The following is a 13,629-nucleotide window of genomic DNA, read 5'->3' on the forward strand; positions in this document are numbered from 1 at the left end:
CAAAATAAGTCTATCTACGCGTGAGGAAAAAAAGGATAATTGGAACAGCATCTGTGAACAAAAAAAAATATTTATTATTATTATTTTCACAATTTAATTAATTAATTAAATAATATTATAAGAGTCTAAACTTGTAACAATTCTTACCAGTTACCATAGATCATTTTCACATTCTATGGTATTATGACCATAATCTTCACAAATGCTGCACCAACTCGGAGCAGGGCAAGTTATGGCCAGATGTCCACAATCACTGCATCTTCGACACCATTAAAATGGTGTCAAATCTACAACAGACTCTGTTTGTGTAGCCGTGGTTCGTGTCTATACAGAAAATAAAAAAATATTACTCTCTATTTTTTCAATTGAAATAATAATAATAATAATAATAATAATAATAATTTACTTACAGTTTGTGGAGATTCCTGATGTATGTGCATCACCTCCTTCTTCTCTTCATCCTCCTCCATATCCGTAACCTCCAATAACAGATTAATCCTCGCTTCCATCTCTAAGTCTCTCCTGACCTCGGAAAGCAGCTGATAAACGTCATTATTTTCCGGATCATCATCACCATCCTCATCGAACAGGATATCCGAATCACTGTTACTCACTAAATCAATGACCGAAATATCATTCCCCTCAGTATCCATTCGGTTGATGTTGTTGCTGTTGTTTGGAACACCCATTACAATTTCTTTTTTTTTACTAAATCACTGACAACAGACTGTATTGAGTGAACTTGGTAGACTGAGAATTAGATTTAAAAGATTATCACGTTTTCTCCAACTCAAGTAAAAGAATTGCTTTTTCAACAGAACATGCAAAGAAGACGTATTATCTTTTTTCTCTCTCTACTCTTGATAGAGTTACTTGAAGATCTTTCAAATATAACACACATTTTATTTTTCGAGGTAAAATGAGTTTATTATCAAGGTTGTAATAATACATCGTATGAGCTCTGTAGAAATTGCATACGATCGGTAAAAATCAGAAGTCTGGAGAAAATTGAGATGTGCATACATCGCTCTATGTCTTATTTACAAGAAGAATGAAAATAATGGTAAGATCATGACGGAGTTCATTGGACTGAGATCAAAAATGTATATTTTTAAAGTACAGGATTGTACAAAAATTATCAAAAAAGCTAAAGGCGTCAAAGGTTATGTTGTTGATAGAAGCATAACTTTTGATGATTACAAGGATTGTTTGAATAATTTCAATGTACAATCCCGCATATGAAAATTCAATTAGATCTAAATTACATAAAGTTTTCTCAATTACACAGAAAAAAATTGCTCTCAGTCCGCATGATGATAAGCGTTTTTTCACACCTGGTACTGTAGCCACTCTACCTTGGGGTCATTTTAGACTAAAAGAATAATTGTGTATTTATTATATAATATAAAAAACATGTTTTTCCTATTTATTTTAAATACAAGAATATTTATATTACATAAATGATCATAAAACATTGTTCTTATTTATCCACGAATTATGCGTTTTATCCATACCTAACCATTTTACATAAACCTTGTTCCCTTTCTTACGCAACACTTTTTCTACCAGGTATACATTAGGATTAGCTGTTTTTAGGAGCTCATATTCATAAAATCCTCCATATATATCTTTACCATGAAAATCTTTAAGTAAATATGTGGCTGGATTTGTCCTTTGCACTTTTGTAACTTGAAATATTTCAATAGTCCAGTTCGCTGTGTACCCTTTAGCAAACACGTTCTTGTATTTGCTGATTCGCACAAAATCACTGACCTTGAACTTGGAACGTCCAAAGATCTTAATTGTGTTGTATACAGTCGCGAGTAGCTGCTCAGCATGTTCAGGTTTCACATCAGCTGGACGCATTCTTATAGTACGATGCTTCCGTGTGTTATAATCATCCACAAGCTGTTGTAGCATATTTCGCTATTTGTAATTACCGTTCAATGTAAATCTTTTCCACATTTCAGTTTTTAATGTGCGATTCCAACGCTCAACTATCGATGCTTTTAACGTGCTGTACGTAGAGTAATGATTTATACCCCGTTTCTTCATAAGTAATTTGAAATCGCTGTTATAAAACTCCTTCCCAGTATCAGTTTGCAAATTTTTCGGACACCTACCACTTTTCAAGATTTTATCCATAGCCGCAGTTACTTCCTTAGCACTCTTGGTCTTCAGAGCTACTGCCCAACCATATTTTGATAGAGCATCGATTACTGTAAGAATATAGTGATGACCAGTATCAACGTAATAACGCATATCAACAAGGTCAGCCTGCCAGAGATCATCGAAACCACGTATTATAACTTTTCTTCGTGAAAAATTTCTTCTCGCAGGGACATGTAACTCTTGCACCAGTTGCTTCTTTTCTTCACTCACGATTTTCCCTGATTTTCTTTTTACAACCTTTCCCTCAGACACATATAATTTCTGTTTCTTTTCATCACTCATGATTCTTTTTCTTTCGAAAGCAATTGATTATCATGAGTATAAAATGTACGATGCATCCTAAACATTCACTTCTTGGATCCATCATTAATCTTGCTGTTTGTTTGCAAAAGTTTTGCTTCAATCTCCTGTATTTTTTTATTTATTCTCTCTTCAATTTTTTCCTCCAATTTAGCTAAACTGTATTGCAAGAACTTTATATTCACAGCACATGTATTATTATCAGAATCAATAGTCAACAATAGTGATGAAAAGCATATTAGTACGAAGAATAGTACCTTATATAAGACTGATAACTTTAGTGAATGGTACAAGTCCAATGTCGTACAAGTAATTTTGCATAGACTTAGTGAATTCCAAGAACGTGATAGTGGATGGGCATTGGAGAAAATTTACAGTCTAATTGTAAACATGAACCATTACAACCCCCTGCAAGCAGGGTGTCAAATTCAGTTACCATCTTCTATCATGTGCACAAAAGCTGTGATAAATGTAAAAACAAGTGATAATGCTTGTTTTGCATGGTCTGTGACTGTATCGTTGTATCCCGCACAACCACCTGTTGTAGTCAATCGATCATCCTCTTATCCTGATTTTCGATCTGTTTTAAAGGTTGGAAGCATAATGTTTCCCACCACTTTAAATCAGATACCGAAATTTGAAGTTGATAATGATGTTTCGGTCAATACCTTCACCTTAGAGGAACAGGATGATCATCAGGGGAGAGGAAGAGTAAACGTCGCACCTGTACAATTAACTAAGAAAAAGAGAGATCGACATGTCAACCTTTTAATGATCACAGATGAAGAGGGGACTGCACATTTCATGTGTATAACAAGCCTCTCCAGATTATTACATTCACAGCTTACGAAGAGAGGACACGTTCACCATATTTGTGATCGGTATATAATGATTGAACTACCAAATATTAGCACAATTATTTTACTACCAATATTAAAGTAGAGCTACTTTAATATATATTCTAATATTTTGTTTAGGTGTCTACACTATTTTCACATAGTGGAGAAGTTAAAGTTGGACGAGCATGATTGTGAGCAGTTCCATGAAAACCTGCGTGTTGTACTACCTAGCGAAGGTGAAGACCGTTGGCTATTATTTAAGAACGTTAAGAATTGTGAACGAGTGCCATTTGTCATATATGCAGACCTAGAGTGTATATTGAAGAAGACTGACCAATCTGATGATAACAGTAATAGTAATAATTATCAAAAATATGTACCAATTAGTGTAGGGTATTATATAAAAAGTTCTCGTGATTCATCGCTCTCAAGTTACAATTCATATCGAGGTACTGACTGCATCGAGTGGTTTGTACGTGAACTTGAGAGCGTTGCACAAATTGTAAGCGATAGGTTAAAGACCGTAGTACCTATGTCAATCCTTAATGTCAGCGAAAGCTTAAGGCATTATAGTGACCCCAACTGTCATATATGCAAAAAGCCGTTTCTTCCAAATCAACTTCGAATTCGCGATCACGATCACTTAACGGGTAAATACAGAGGACCGGCACATAATAATTGCAATTTAAACTTTAAAGACTCGCATGTTATTCCTATAATTTTCCATAATTTGTCCGGCTACGATTCACATTTTATTTTCGAAGCGATCGCGAATTTTTTGGAGGGATCTGTACATCTGCTACCTGTACATAAGGAAAATTACATTTCATTTAGTAAATTTCTTCGTCATTATAATATTCATCTGAGATTTATTGATTCATTTAAATTTATGGCATCAAGTTTAGATAAACTGAGCTCATATTTGGAGGAACCTCAGCTAAAAAACTTAGTTTCACAGTTTCCTGGTTTAACGGAAGAACAATATAGCATGCTTACAAGGAAAGGTATTTTTCCTTACGATTACATAGATAGTATAAGTCGTTTGGGGGAAACAATTTTACCACCACGAGAGTTGTTTTACAACAGATTGTCTGATAGTCATATAACTGAAGAAGCATATAATCATGCTAAAGATGTATGGACCAAATTCAAAATCCGAACACTTGGGGAGTACAGTGATTTATATTTAAAAACTGATGTTTTATTGTTGGCAGACATTTTCGAGAATTTCCGTGATAGCTGTATGGTAAATTATAATTTGGATCCTGCTCATTATTATACGCTTCCAGGCTTCACCTGGGATGCGATGCTTAAGCATACAGGAATTAAACTGGAGCTTTTCACAGATGTAGATATGTTACTTTTTATTGAACGTGGTATACGCGGTGGTTTGCGCCAGTGTTCACATCGCTATGAAAAAGCCAACAATCGATACATGCAGGATTTTGATCCAGCTGAACCAAGCAAATATTTAATGTACTACGATGTAAATAATTTGTATGGTTGGGCAATGTGTCAACCTCTACCTACACATGGATTCCGATGAATCGAAAATGTTGATAATTTTGATATTACTAGTGTACCTGAAGATTCATCCGTAGGTTACATTTTAGAGGTTGACTTGGAATATCCACGTGAGCTACACGACAAACATTCCGACCTACCGTTCTGTCCGGTGCGTGAAAAGCCGCCAGGTTCACGTCAGGAGAAACTGCTTGCAACTCTAAACGATAAGATACGTTACGTTATACACTATCGTGAGTAGTGTGGCTAGGAGGATTCTGGGAACGGGTGGCAAGGGGGTCGGGGTTCCGCGGGGGTAGGGGAAGTAGGGGAATTGCCCCACTCCTCGACTGAGACCGATGGGCAAGGGGGTCGGGGTCCCGCGGGTGTAGGGGAAGTGCCCCCTCTCCTCGTGCGGTTGTGCGCATTGTGTGTGTGTGTGTGTGTGTCACCCACGTTAAACTCCTTTGGTGTGGGGTACACATGTGACCTGCCCCCCTCTTACGTTAAGTAGTGGACGCCTTAGAGAGAAAGAGAGAAAGAGAAACCGCCAGGCGCGAGCCAGGAGAAGCTGCTGTTTACTTTAAACGATAAGACGCGTTACTTAGTACATTATGGCGCACTGCAACAATGTATGCGTAACGGACTCGTACTGGAATGAGAAAGAACATTCGTAGAGAACGATGCAGTGATCGCTCCCCCTTATTTATGTTACAGTATCTTTGATGATCGTCATATTCATTTGTATATCCATCGTCGGAGATACTTACGATCCGCTCTGTAATAAGAGCGGAGCCTACGTGACCTTAACTACAGAAAAGTAGTTGGGACGTATGTGAAAAACACTTGAAAACATTCAGAACAGTTTTCAAGCTATAGATCCCCCTGGAATATCTCAGTCGAAGCATCGTTCGATGTCGGTTGAATGGTAATCTTCAAGGGTTTTATGTTATGATTTGCATTTTTTTCTTTTTTATTTGCAATACTTATATTACGGGGTACAGTGGATTGGTGGAGAGGTAATTGAAGAAACACCAATGTAAGGGAAAAAGCCTTTCGGCATAAAAAACCCTCTTTATTGAAATACAAATTTACTTATAAAAATATATAAATGAACCAGGAATTGTGCGTCCTGTCGAATCCCAATAAAAACAGCAACAGCATCTATAATTAAAAAAAAAAAAAATTATTTAAGTAGCTTCTATGCTACATTAAAAGCACTCTATGTCGAATAAAAGTAGTACTACGATTTAATAAATCGCTGCAAAAGAAAAAGTGAATGCGAGATTCCTTCGCTATTAAGCCATTTTTTATATTTTGTTATTAGTCTTTGACTTTTATTAACTCTTACCGATTTGGTGGTGACTGTCTGTCATACAACCCACAAGCTCAAATAGGCTGCATATTACGTAACCGTAATAACAATTGCCGCCTACGCGAGACTACAGGTTGCTCCGCTGCAGGTTGGTTCGCTGCAGGTTGCACCGCTGCGGGCAGCATCTGCAGGGCTACGGGCAGCGAATGTGGTCGCCGCAGTGGCTGCTGCTGTTCAGGTATCAAGCGACACCATCTTAGCACTGCCTGCTTCTGCTGCTGATGCTGCTGATGCTGCTCTGCTGCTGCTCTTCATTATGCCGAAATGGCCTTACTATTGCCACTGGTTTGCAATATTTTTTTTCTAAGTCTTTTAATGTCAGTTTCTTCTCTGGTAAACTTATTGGTCGTGTGGAGCTCATGATGTCTCACTAAAGACTGAAGTGAAGAGTGCTCTCCTCTACGTATTCCAGATGAAATTTACATATCTTTATCAATACATATTAGCTTTCTCTCTCTCTCCACTTCAGATGAAGTTTACATCCCATTATCAATGCGGAGAGAAGTTTATATCCATTTCTCAATACATATTAGGTTTCTTTCCGTTAACTCCAGATGAATTAGTAAAAGGTATATTTACAATAATATTTTTCAATTTATTTGATAAAAGAAATAGTAAAGGTTAATTTACAATGATATTTTTCCATTTGTTTGATAAAATAATTTAATAGTAAAAGAAAAAGAAATGTGGTGGTTCCTCTTCTTCTCTCTTAGTCTGCTTTGACGCAATATCTTTTTCCTCCTCCTCCTCCTTCTCCACTGCTTTTTTCTCCTCTTCCTTCTTCGTTTGCTTTGACTCAATATCTTCCTCCTCCTCTATTTTGTTCTCCTCTTCTTCTTCCTTCTTCATCTGCTTTGACTCAATATCTTCCCCAGTCTGTTTCTCTTCGTCTTTCTTCACTTTATTTTAAAAATACAAACAGGTAATAATTATGAAAAGGTAAAAAAAGATAAAAAAATAATTACATTCTTCCTCCTCTACTATTTTCTCCTCTTCCTTCTTCGTTTGCTTTGACTCAATATCTTTTTCCTCCTCCTCCTCTTCCTTCTTCGTCTCCTTTGAGTCAATATCTTTTTCCTCAGCCTGTTTCTCTTCGTCTTTCTTCACTTTATTTAAAAAAAAACAAACAAACAATAATTATGAAAAAATGTAAAACATAAATACTTACAGTTTTTATGCAAATAAAGATGCAGTTTCCGTTCATACTCTTCGAAGTAACGATTCAAAAAATCGTTAATTCGATTGACGTATTCCTCTGTCAATTCTCTGGGAAGAGTGGGTGAAAGAGGAACAATATCCTCTTCAATCATGATTAATTTACACTTTTCGCAGCTCATTTTTTTTTCCTGTGTGCAGCACCGACGACGGTATAAGATTGAATGAAGATTTGAGGACTTGTGTTCTATTCTTTATTTCTCTAAATAGTTTTTAAAGAATCACATATTTGCTTTTATCCACTTGGCAAAAACTGACACCTCCTCGTACGGACAGTGGATACGTTCATTGTCCAAGTTCGTCTCTCGAACGTGTAAATTACACGGTGTTTTTTCAAAATCTTATAATTTAATTAAATCCTTAAACTTAGGACAACCATACACTTCTAAATTGATATTTTCCACATTCATCCTATTCAATATATTTTTTTCAATATTCCCTCCCTTGTAGGCTACTACGGGATTCTCGCAGGTTAAGCAGTCCCTGATAAAATCTTCAACATCCTCCTGCTCGTATTTCTCGAATCCCGTATCACTGTATTTTATACCATGCACCATATTGAGCAAATACCACACGGTTTTTTTGTCTTTCTCTCTAAGGTTGTTAATAGTGTCACGCAAACGAAAAGATGCGTAAGAAATTTGGTTACTTTTTAAATCAATTATAGCTATATCTTTATATTTTGTGACGGGTTCCTCGTTACTCATTAATTTCTGCTTCTTTTAAGCATTTAGGAGGTCCTTATTCATTATGCTCGAAGCAAAGTAGGTTCGGTCAAGCTGAGCTATGAAGTGGGGCCGAGTAACAAGGAGCAGGAAGAGGGAGAGAGAAGAAGGAATTGGATTCGTACAGATGCCCACACATACCCGCACCCATTTACATACAGTCGAGAGGGATATTCTACATCATCTTAGAATAGTTAGATCTAGTATTTAGTAGTTAAGGGCTATTTTCACGCCATTCAACAGTTGTCTTAACGACAAGAAAATAACAAATTAGAGGGGAGGTAGCTGCGTGAAGGCACTCACTCGAGTTTTATTCCTTGATCGGAAAGGACGTTATGGTGACAGTTTTCCTTATCGTAGAACCTGTGAAAATCTTTATAGTGCTTGCCTGCGTTGAAAGGTGAAGGGAGCCCCAGGAATAAGGGATAGGAAAGGACTATAGTGGAATTCTAGACAGGGAAACGCAAAATCGTGAGGCGTTCCACCTTTTCCGACATAACTGGTAGGATCCTAATTACCTTTTAATACATAGCATCGCTACAACAGTTGTCTGAAGGTGAGTCCTTTCACGTATTGGGTATCCCATCATACTTTTGTTAGCTTAGCGAATTAAACTCTTCGGGAATATCATAACCACAAAGACTGTCATGCGCTCAAAGAGTCCCTCCCCTCTACCATTAGCATCGGTAATGTAGATTTGTATTGATCAAAGATTATTTTGGAAAATAGGGATTATCCTTTTTAGACAATAAGTGTTTTGACTTTCGTGGTATTGTGCCTGGTGGCAAACTTGGCTCTAGCTGTATTAGTTTGCCTGGTGGCATTTTTAATCGTTTCGGTAACGATTTCAGTTAATTTGGTTGCAACTATGTATTTTCCCTTACTAAACTTTAGCCTGGTGGCCTTTTACGGGAGTGTTGGGGAAAATAACCTTTAAGTAGAGCCATAACCTCAGTAAAGTCATACTATCACTACTTAGATTCTTTAACAGAATTAATTGTTGCAATTCACGGCATAAGTTAGTGATTCAGTTGGATAATCCCTATTCCTCATTCTTCCTTGTAACTTCCCTGTTGTATTGAAAATTCTTGTAAAATCTTTTATAACGGTGGTTTTTATGCCTTAGAGCTTTTCCACCTAGAGCCAATAAAGACTTAGTTCCTTCTTGGCTCACAAGATCAGAGTTTTATTTTAATTATAGTTAGAATATTGAATGCGAAGTAAAGGATTAATTGTGTCACGTCACAATTTTATGGCGCCCAACGTGGGGCTGGAGGCTTGTTTATTTCGTGCGGCAGACAGTCTTTGTATCGGGTTAAGGAATTTGATGAAATTATTTTCAGAAGTTGGATTTGCTTCGTCTAATTAGATAATACTTGATAGAATTAACCTATATGCCAGCAACGAGATTATTCTGAAATATTTTCAATTTCACCTAGCGAGGGAGAGAAGAGTAGATTGTTCTGAGTCGTTGAATAAAGAGAATTTAGGATTTTTAGAGGATGCCTAGGAAAGATCTATCGGATATACCGGAACACCTAAAGTACATCTTTGCTCTGGATATAAAAAATGTTAAGAGGTTACTTGGTGAACACGGGGTGAGAACTACTGGAATTCTACCCACTCTTAGAAATAGGTTATTTCAAACTATGATGAAAGCTGCAAATAATCAAGACACTATTCCTGGGCCGTCCAGGCGACCAGTTATTATTGAAGATGTTAGGCTTGTGGGAAATCCGCTAAATTTGCCAGCTATGTCTGGAGTTGGACCTGAACCTGCTGGCTCCTCTCCAGGGTTTGCAGGAGGTGACGATGTCTCAGGATTAATCGTTAGAGATTTGGAACAAATCAAGAAAACTTTGCTGCAAGAAATTGGTCAATTGAGAACAGAAATAAGTGAAGAAAGGGGAATTTTGGATATGGTGAGGGAAGAGATAAGAAATAACCAATCGAGACATGTCGGTAGAGTCAGGACACCTCGGGGAAGTTTCTCCCATGTAGGAAATCTAGAATCATCGCGGCCTATTCCATGGAAATCTCTGGTTAGGAGACCTAACTGGTTAGACCTAGGGAAGTTTGATTAAATTCAATTTTTTGGAGGGGGGGTTGGCATGCAATGGGCTGCCTTCGGCGGCATAAAACACTTGATTAGGCTTAATTAAAGGATTTTAATGGAATAGGCCGCCGAATGGCAATCCATTAGGGTTGCAAAATGAAGAACCTCAAGAACCTTTGAGACCACAAGGGTCAAACCTTTCAGTCTCACAGTTCTCCCAAATTCATGCAGCCCTGAAAAGAATGAACGTGGCATTTAGTGGAAAGTCGGGAGAGGACGTGGAAGCGTTCCTGATGAGGATCAAGGAAACGAGAAATGTATTAGAAATTCCTGATTTAGAATTGGTGCGTTATATTCCATTCCTGTTGTCAGGAATAGCGCTGCACTGGTATCGTAGTCATCAGGGGCAGTGGCAAAATTGGTCCCAATTCGAAGAAGCTTTTAGGACCCGATTTGGAACCCGAGATAGACAAATTTCTATTAAAGTAGAAATTTCGAGAAGAGCTCAAGGCAAGAACGAGCCAGTGGCTAACTATCTCACTTGCATAAGAGCCTTGTGTGAAAAAATTACGCCATCCTGGCCAGAATCGGAATGGATTACATGGGCACATATTAATATGCTGCCGAAACTACAGGCTTTGATCGACATTAACCACATTATCAGTTTTGATGACCTAGAATCCCGTGCATTACGAATTGAGACAAGTCTTTTGAGACAACAGAATTTCCGAGCACCACCACCTCCAGATAGATCCTTGTTTCCAGAATTAGCTTTTACTGGTCCTCCCAAAGCGCGTTTAGTGAAAACCGCCTTTTCTATTAACGAAGTAGTCCAGGAGGGATGTAATTCAGTGGGGAAATCGTCGGAAGCTGAAAACAATAAAGGAAAGGGAAATTCTAAGAAAAAAACAGGTTACAGGAAGGCTCCGATTAAGAAAGATTTTGATAATTCGTCAATTAAGAATCCTCGAAACCTGGAAGAAAAGCAAACATTAGCAGTTACGGAAGAGGTCAGGAAAAAAAAGAGGAAGGATCGTCCTCCAATAAATCTGCCATGACCTGTTGGAATTGTGAGAAGGCTGGACATCGTTTCTTCCAATGCAAGGAACCCAGAACTAGAATTTTCTGCCATAGATGTGGTAAACTGGGGGTAGTTAGGTCCAAGTGTCCTAGGTGTTTGGAAAACCTCAACCGAACACGTTGAGCATGGCAGCGTCCGTTCTAGATAACCAAATCCATGAGAGTACATCAGAATTTATTGGAGATTGCAGTACTCAAGAAATTATTAAGTTAAATTCTTTCGTGAGCAAGGAAATTCCTGATCGGGGAAAACGTTTAATTCATTGTCAACCACATTCGTTACTTTACTTTACAATACAGGTTAACGAGAGACAACTTCGTGTTTTACTGGATAGTGGTGCATCGCGAACCTTTATAGGAAGTAGTGGATTGGCCAATATTTGCTCCAAAGAATCGGATATTCAGGAAATTGCGGCAGTAACGGTAATTACTGCTGATGGTCATCGCGAAGTTTTACATCAGGAATTAATTCTACCAATTAGGATTAACGATAAGGAGCGGAGCTTGAATATTTTAATCTTTCCAAAATTGGCTATGCCATTTGTTTTTGGTTTAGATGCCTTATGTTTATTCGAAATAGTAATTGATTATGGAAATCTTTCCTGGAATTTTAGGGAGAACCCTAGTGAAATCTTCCCATTTGAATTATCTAGCTCTAATAAGGGACTATGCTCCGGGATACAGCACATCTCGGAATCGGAGCAGAACATTTTAGAAACCTTTCTACAAAAGGAAATACCCTTGTTGAAACAATCTCCAGAATTGACAGCTTTAGCGGAGCATCGAATTGACATTGGACATCATGGAGCAATTAAACAAAGATACTATCCTGTGAATCCCCTTATGCAGGAGGTAATCTATGAGGAAGTAGACCGTTTATTAGCTGAAAATATCATTGAACATTCACACAGCGATTGGTCGTCTCCTATTGTAATGATTAAGAAACCTAATGGGAAGTATCGATTTTGTATCGATTTCAGAAAAGTTAACGCTATCTCTAAGAAAGATGCGTATCCACTCCCTTACATGACTGCAATTTTGGACAAACTACGAACAGCGAGATATATATCGGCAATAGATCTCAGTCAAGCTTATTTTCAAATACCTATGGCTAAGGAATCACGTGAGATCACAGCTTTTACTGTTCCGGGAAAAGGGTTATTCCATTTTCTAAGAATGCCATTCGGATTATCGGGAGCATCAGCTACGTTTCAGCGACTTTTGGATAAAGTTATTGGACCCGAAATGGAACCTTATGCCTTTGCTTATTTAGATGATATTATTGTTGTTACCACTACCTTTCAAGAGCATTTAATATGGTTAAAGAAAGTATTTGATAGACTAATAAGGGTGGGATTATTAATTAATCCTGACAAAAGTGAATTTTGTAAGTCAAGCGTCAAGAATCTTGGATTTGTAGTAGATCAAACAAGCTTGCATACGGATCCATATAAACTTAAACCTTTTTTAGAATATCCGGCTCCAAAGAATATCAAGCAATTGAGAAGATTTTTAGGTATGGCCTCTTGGTACCGCCGTTTTATTAAAGATTTTGCTACGGTAGCTGAACCTTTAACGGAATTGTTGAAGAAAAATCGTGGTTGGGTATGGGGAGCAAGTCAGCAAAAGGCTTTTGATGAATTAAGAGGTTGTTTAATTACTTCACCCACACTGTCATGTCCAAACTTTAACTTACCATTTGTTGTTCAAACGGATGCTAGTTTAGTAGGGTTGGGAGCAGTATTATCGCAAACAGATGGGAAACAAGAAAATGTTATTGCTTATGCGAGCCGAACAATAACAAAAACCGAGAAGAAATATACGACGACGGAGTTAGAATGTTTAGCAGTACTTTGGGCTTTAAAGAAATTCAGGGGATATCTCGAGGGTTATCATTTCAAGGTAATCACAGACCATAGCAGCTTGCGTTGGTTACAAAATTTAAAGGATCCAACTGGAAGATTGGCCAGATGGGCTTTGGAATTAATACGTTATGATTTTGAGATAGAGTACAGGAAAGGAGCCCTAAATCATGTTCCGGATGCATTATCTAGGATGTTTGAAAATGATCCTCATTTTGAAGGGAGAACCAAGGTCAACACTAGCCGAGAAACTCGCCCTTATTTTTGTAGAACCCTAAGTTTCACCTTTGGGGAAGATCGATCGTCGATTTCTCCTTCTACAATTTTGAAACGGAGTAATTCGGTAGAAATCTTGTTTATAGAGAGCCAATTTTTCTTTACTAACAGTCACAAGGAATATGGTAACGCCAACCTGTCTGCTCAGGAACTGAATGATCCTCAGGATGAGTGGTTCACTAAGAAAAGGGAAGCTGTTGTCAAAACTCCTAAGAAATTTCCCGAT

The 13,629-nt window shown here is 37.7% G+C and overlaps 2 protein-coding genes across 2 annotated transcripts; one reads left to right on the plus strand and one right to left on the minus strand.

The window, feature by feature from the left end:
- Nucleotides 1–1,464: 1,464 nt before the first annotated feature.
- Nucleotides 1,465–1,920, minus strand: LOC136781520 (uncharacterized). Its single transcript, XM_066740408.1, has one exon. The coding sequence runs from the start codon at nucleotides 1,918–1,920 to the stop codon at nucleotides 1,465–1,467; it is 456 nt and encodes a 151-aa protein (XP_066596505.1).
- A 566-nt stretch (nucleotides 1,921–2,486) lies between these two features.
- Nucleotides 2,487–4,857, plus strand: LOC136781521 (uncharacterized). The gene is made up of 3 exons (XM_066740409.1): nucleotides 2,487–2,490; nucleotides 2,660–3,353; nucleotides 3,450–4,857. The coding sequence occupies exons 1-3, from the start codon at nucleotides 2,487–2,489 to the stop codon at nucleotides 4,855–4,857; spliced, it is 2,106 nt and encodes a 701-aa protein (XP_066596506.1).
- Nucleotides 4,858–13,629: the final 8,772 nt, after the last annotated feature.

The sequence above is a fragment of the Prorops nasuta genome, unplaced genomic scaffold (genome assembly GCF_024137725.1).
Source record: "Prorops nasuta isolate Cenicafe-Biocafe unplaced genomic scaffold, Cenicafe_Pnas_1.2 PNAS00023, whole genome shotgun sequence".
NCBI lineage: Eukaryota > Metazoa > Arthropoda > Insecta > Hymenoptera > Bethylidae > Prorops > Prorops nasuta.

Excerpts from the sequence above, each read along its gene's own strand:
- LOC136781520 (XM_066740408.1), bottom strand. The coding sequence starts at position 1,920 with ATGCTACAACAGCTTGTGGATGATTATAACACACGGAAGCATCGTACT.
- LOC136781521 (XM_066740409.1), top strand. Across the intron at positions 3,354-3,449 it reads GTTCACCATATTTGTGATCG|GTGTCTACACTATTTTCACA; the intron begins GTATATAATGAT and ends TATTTTGTTTAG.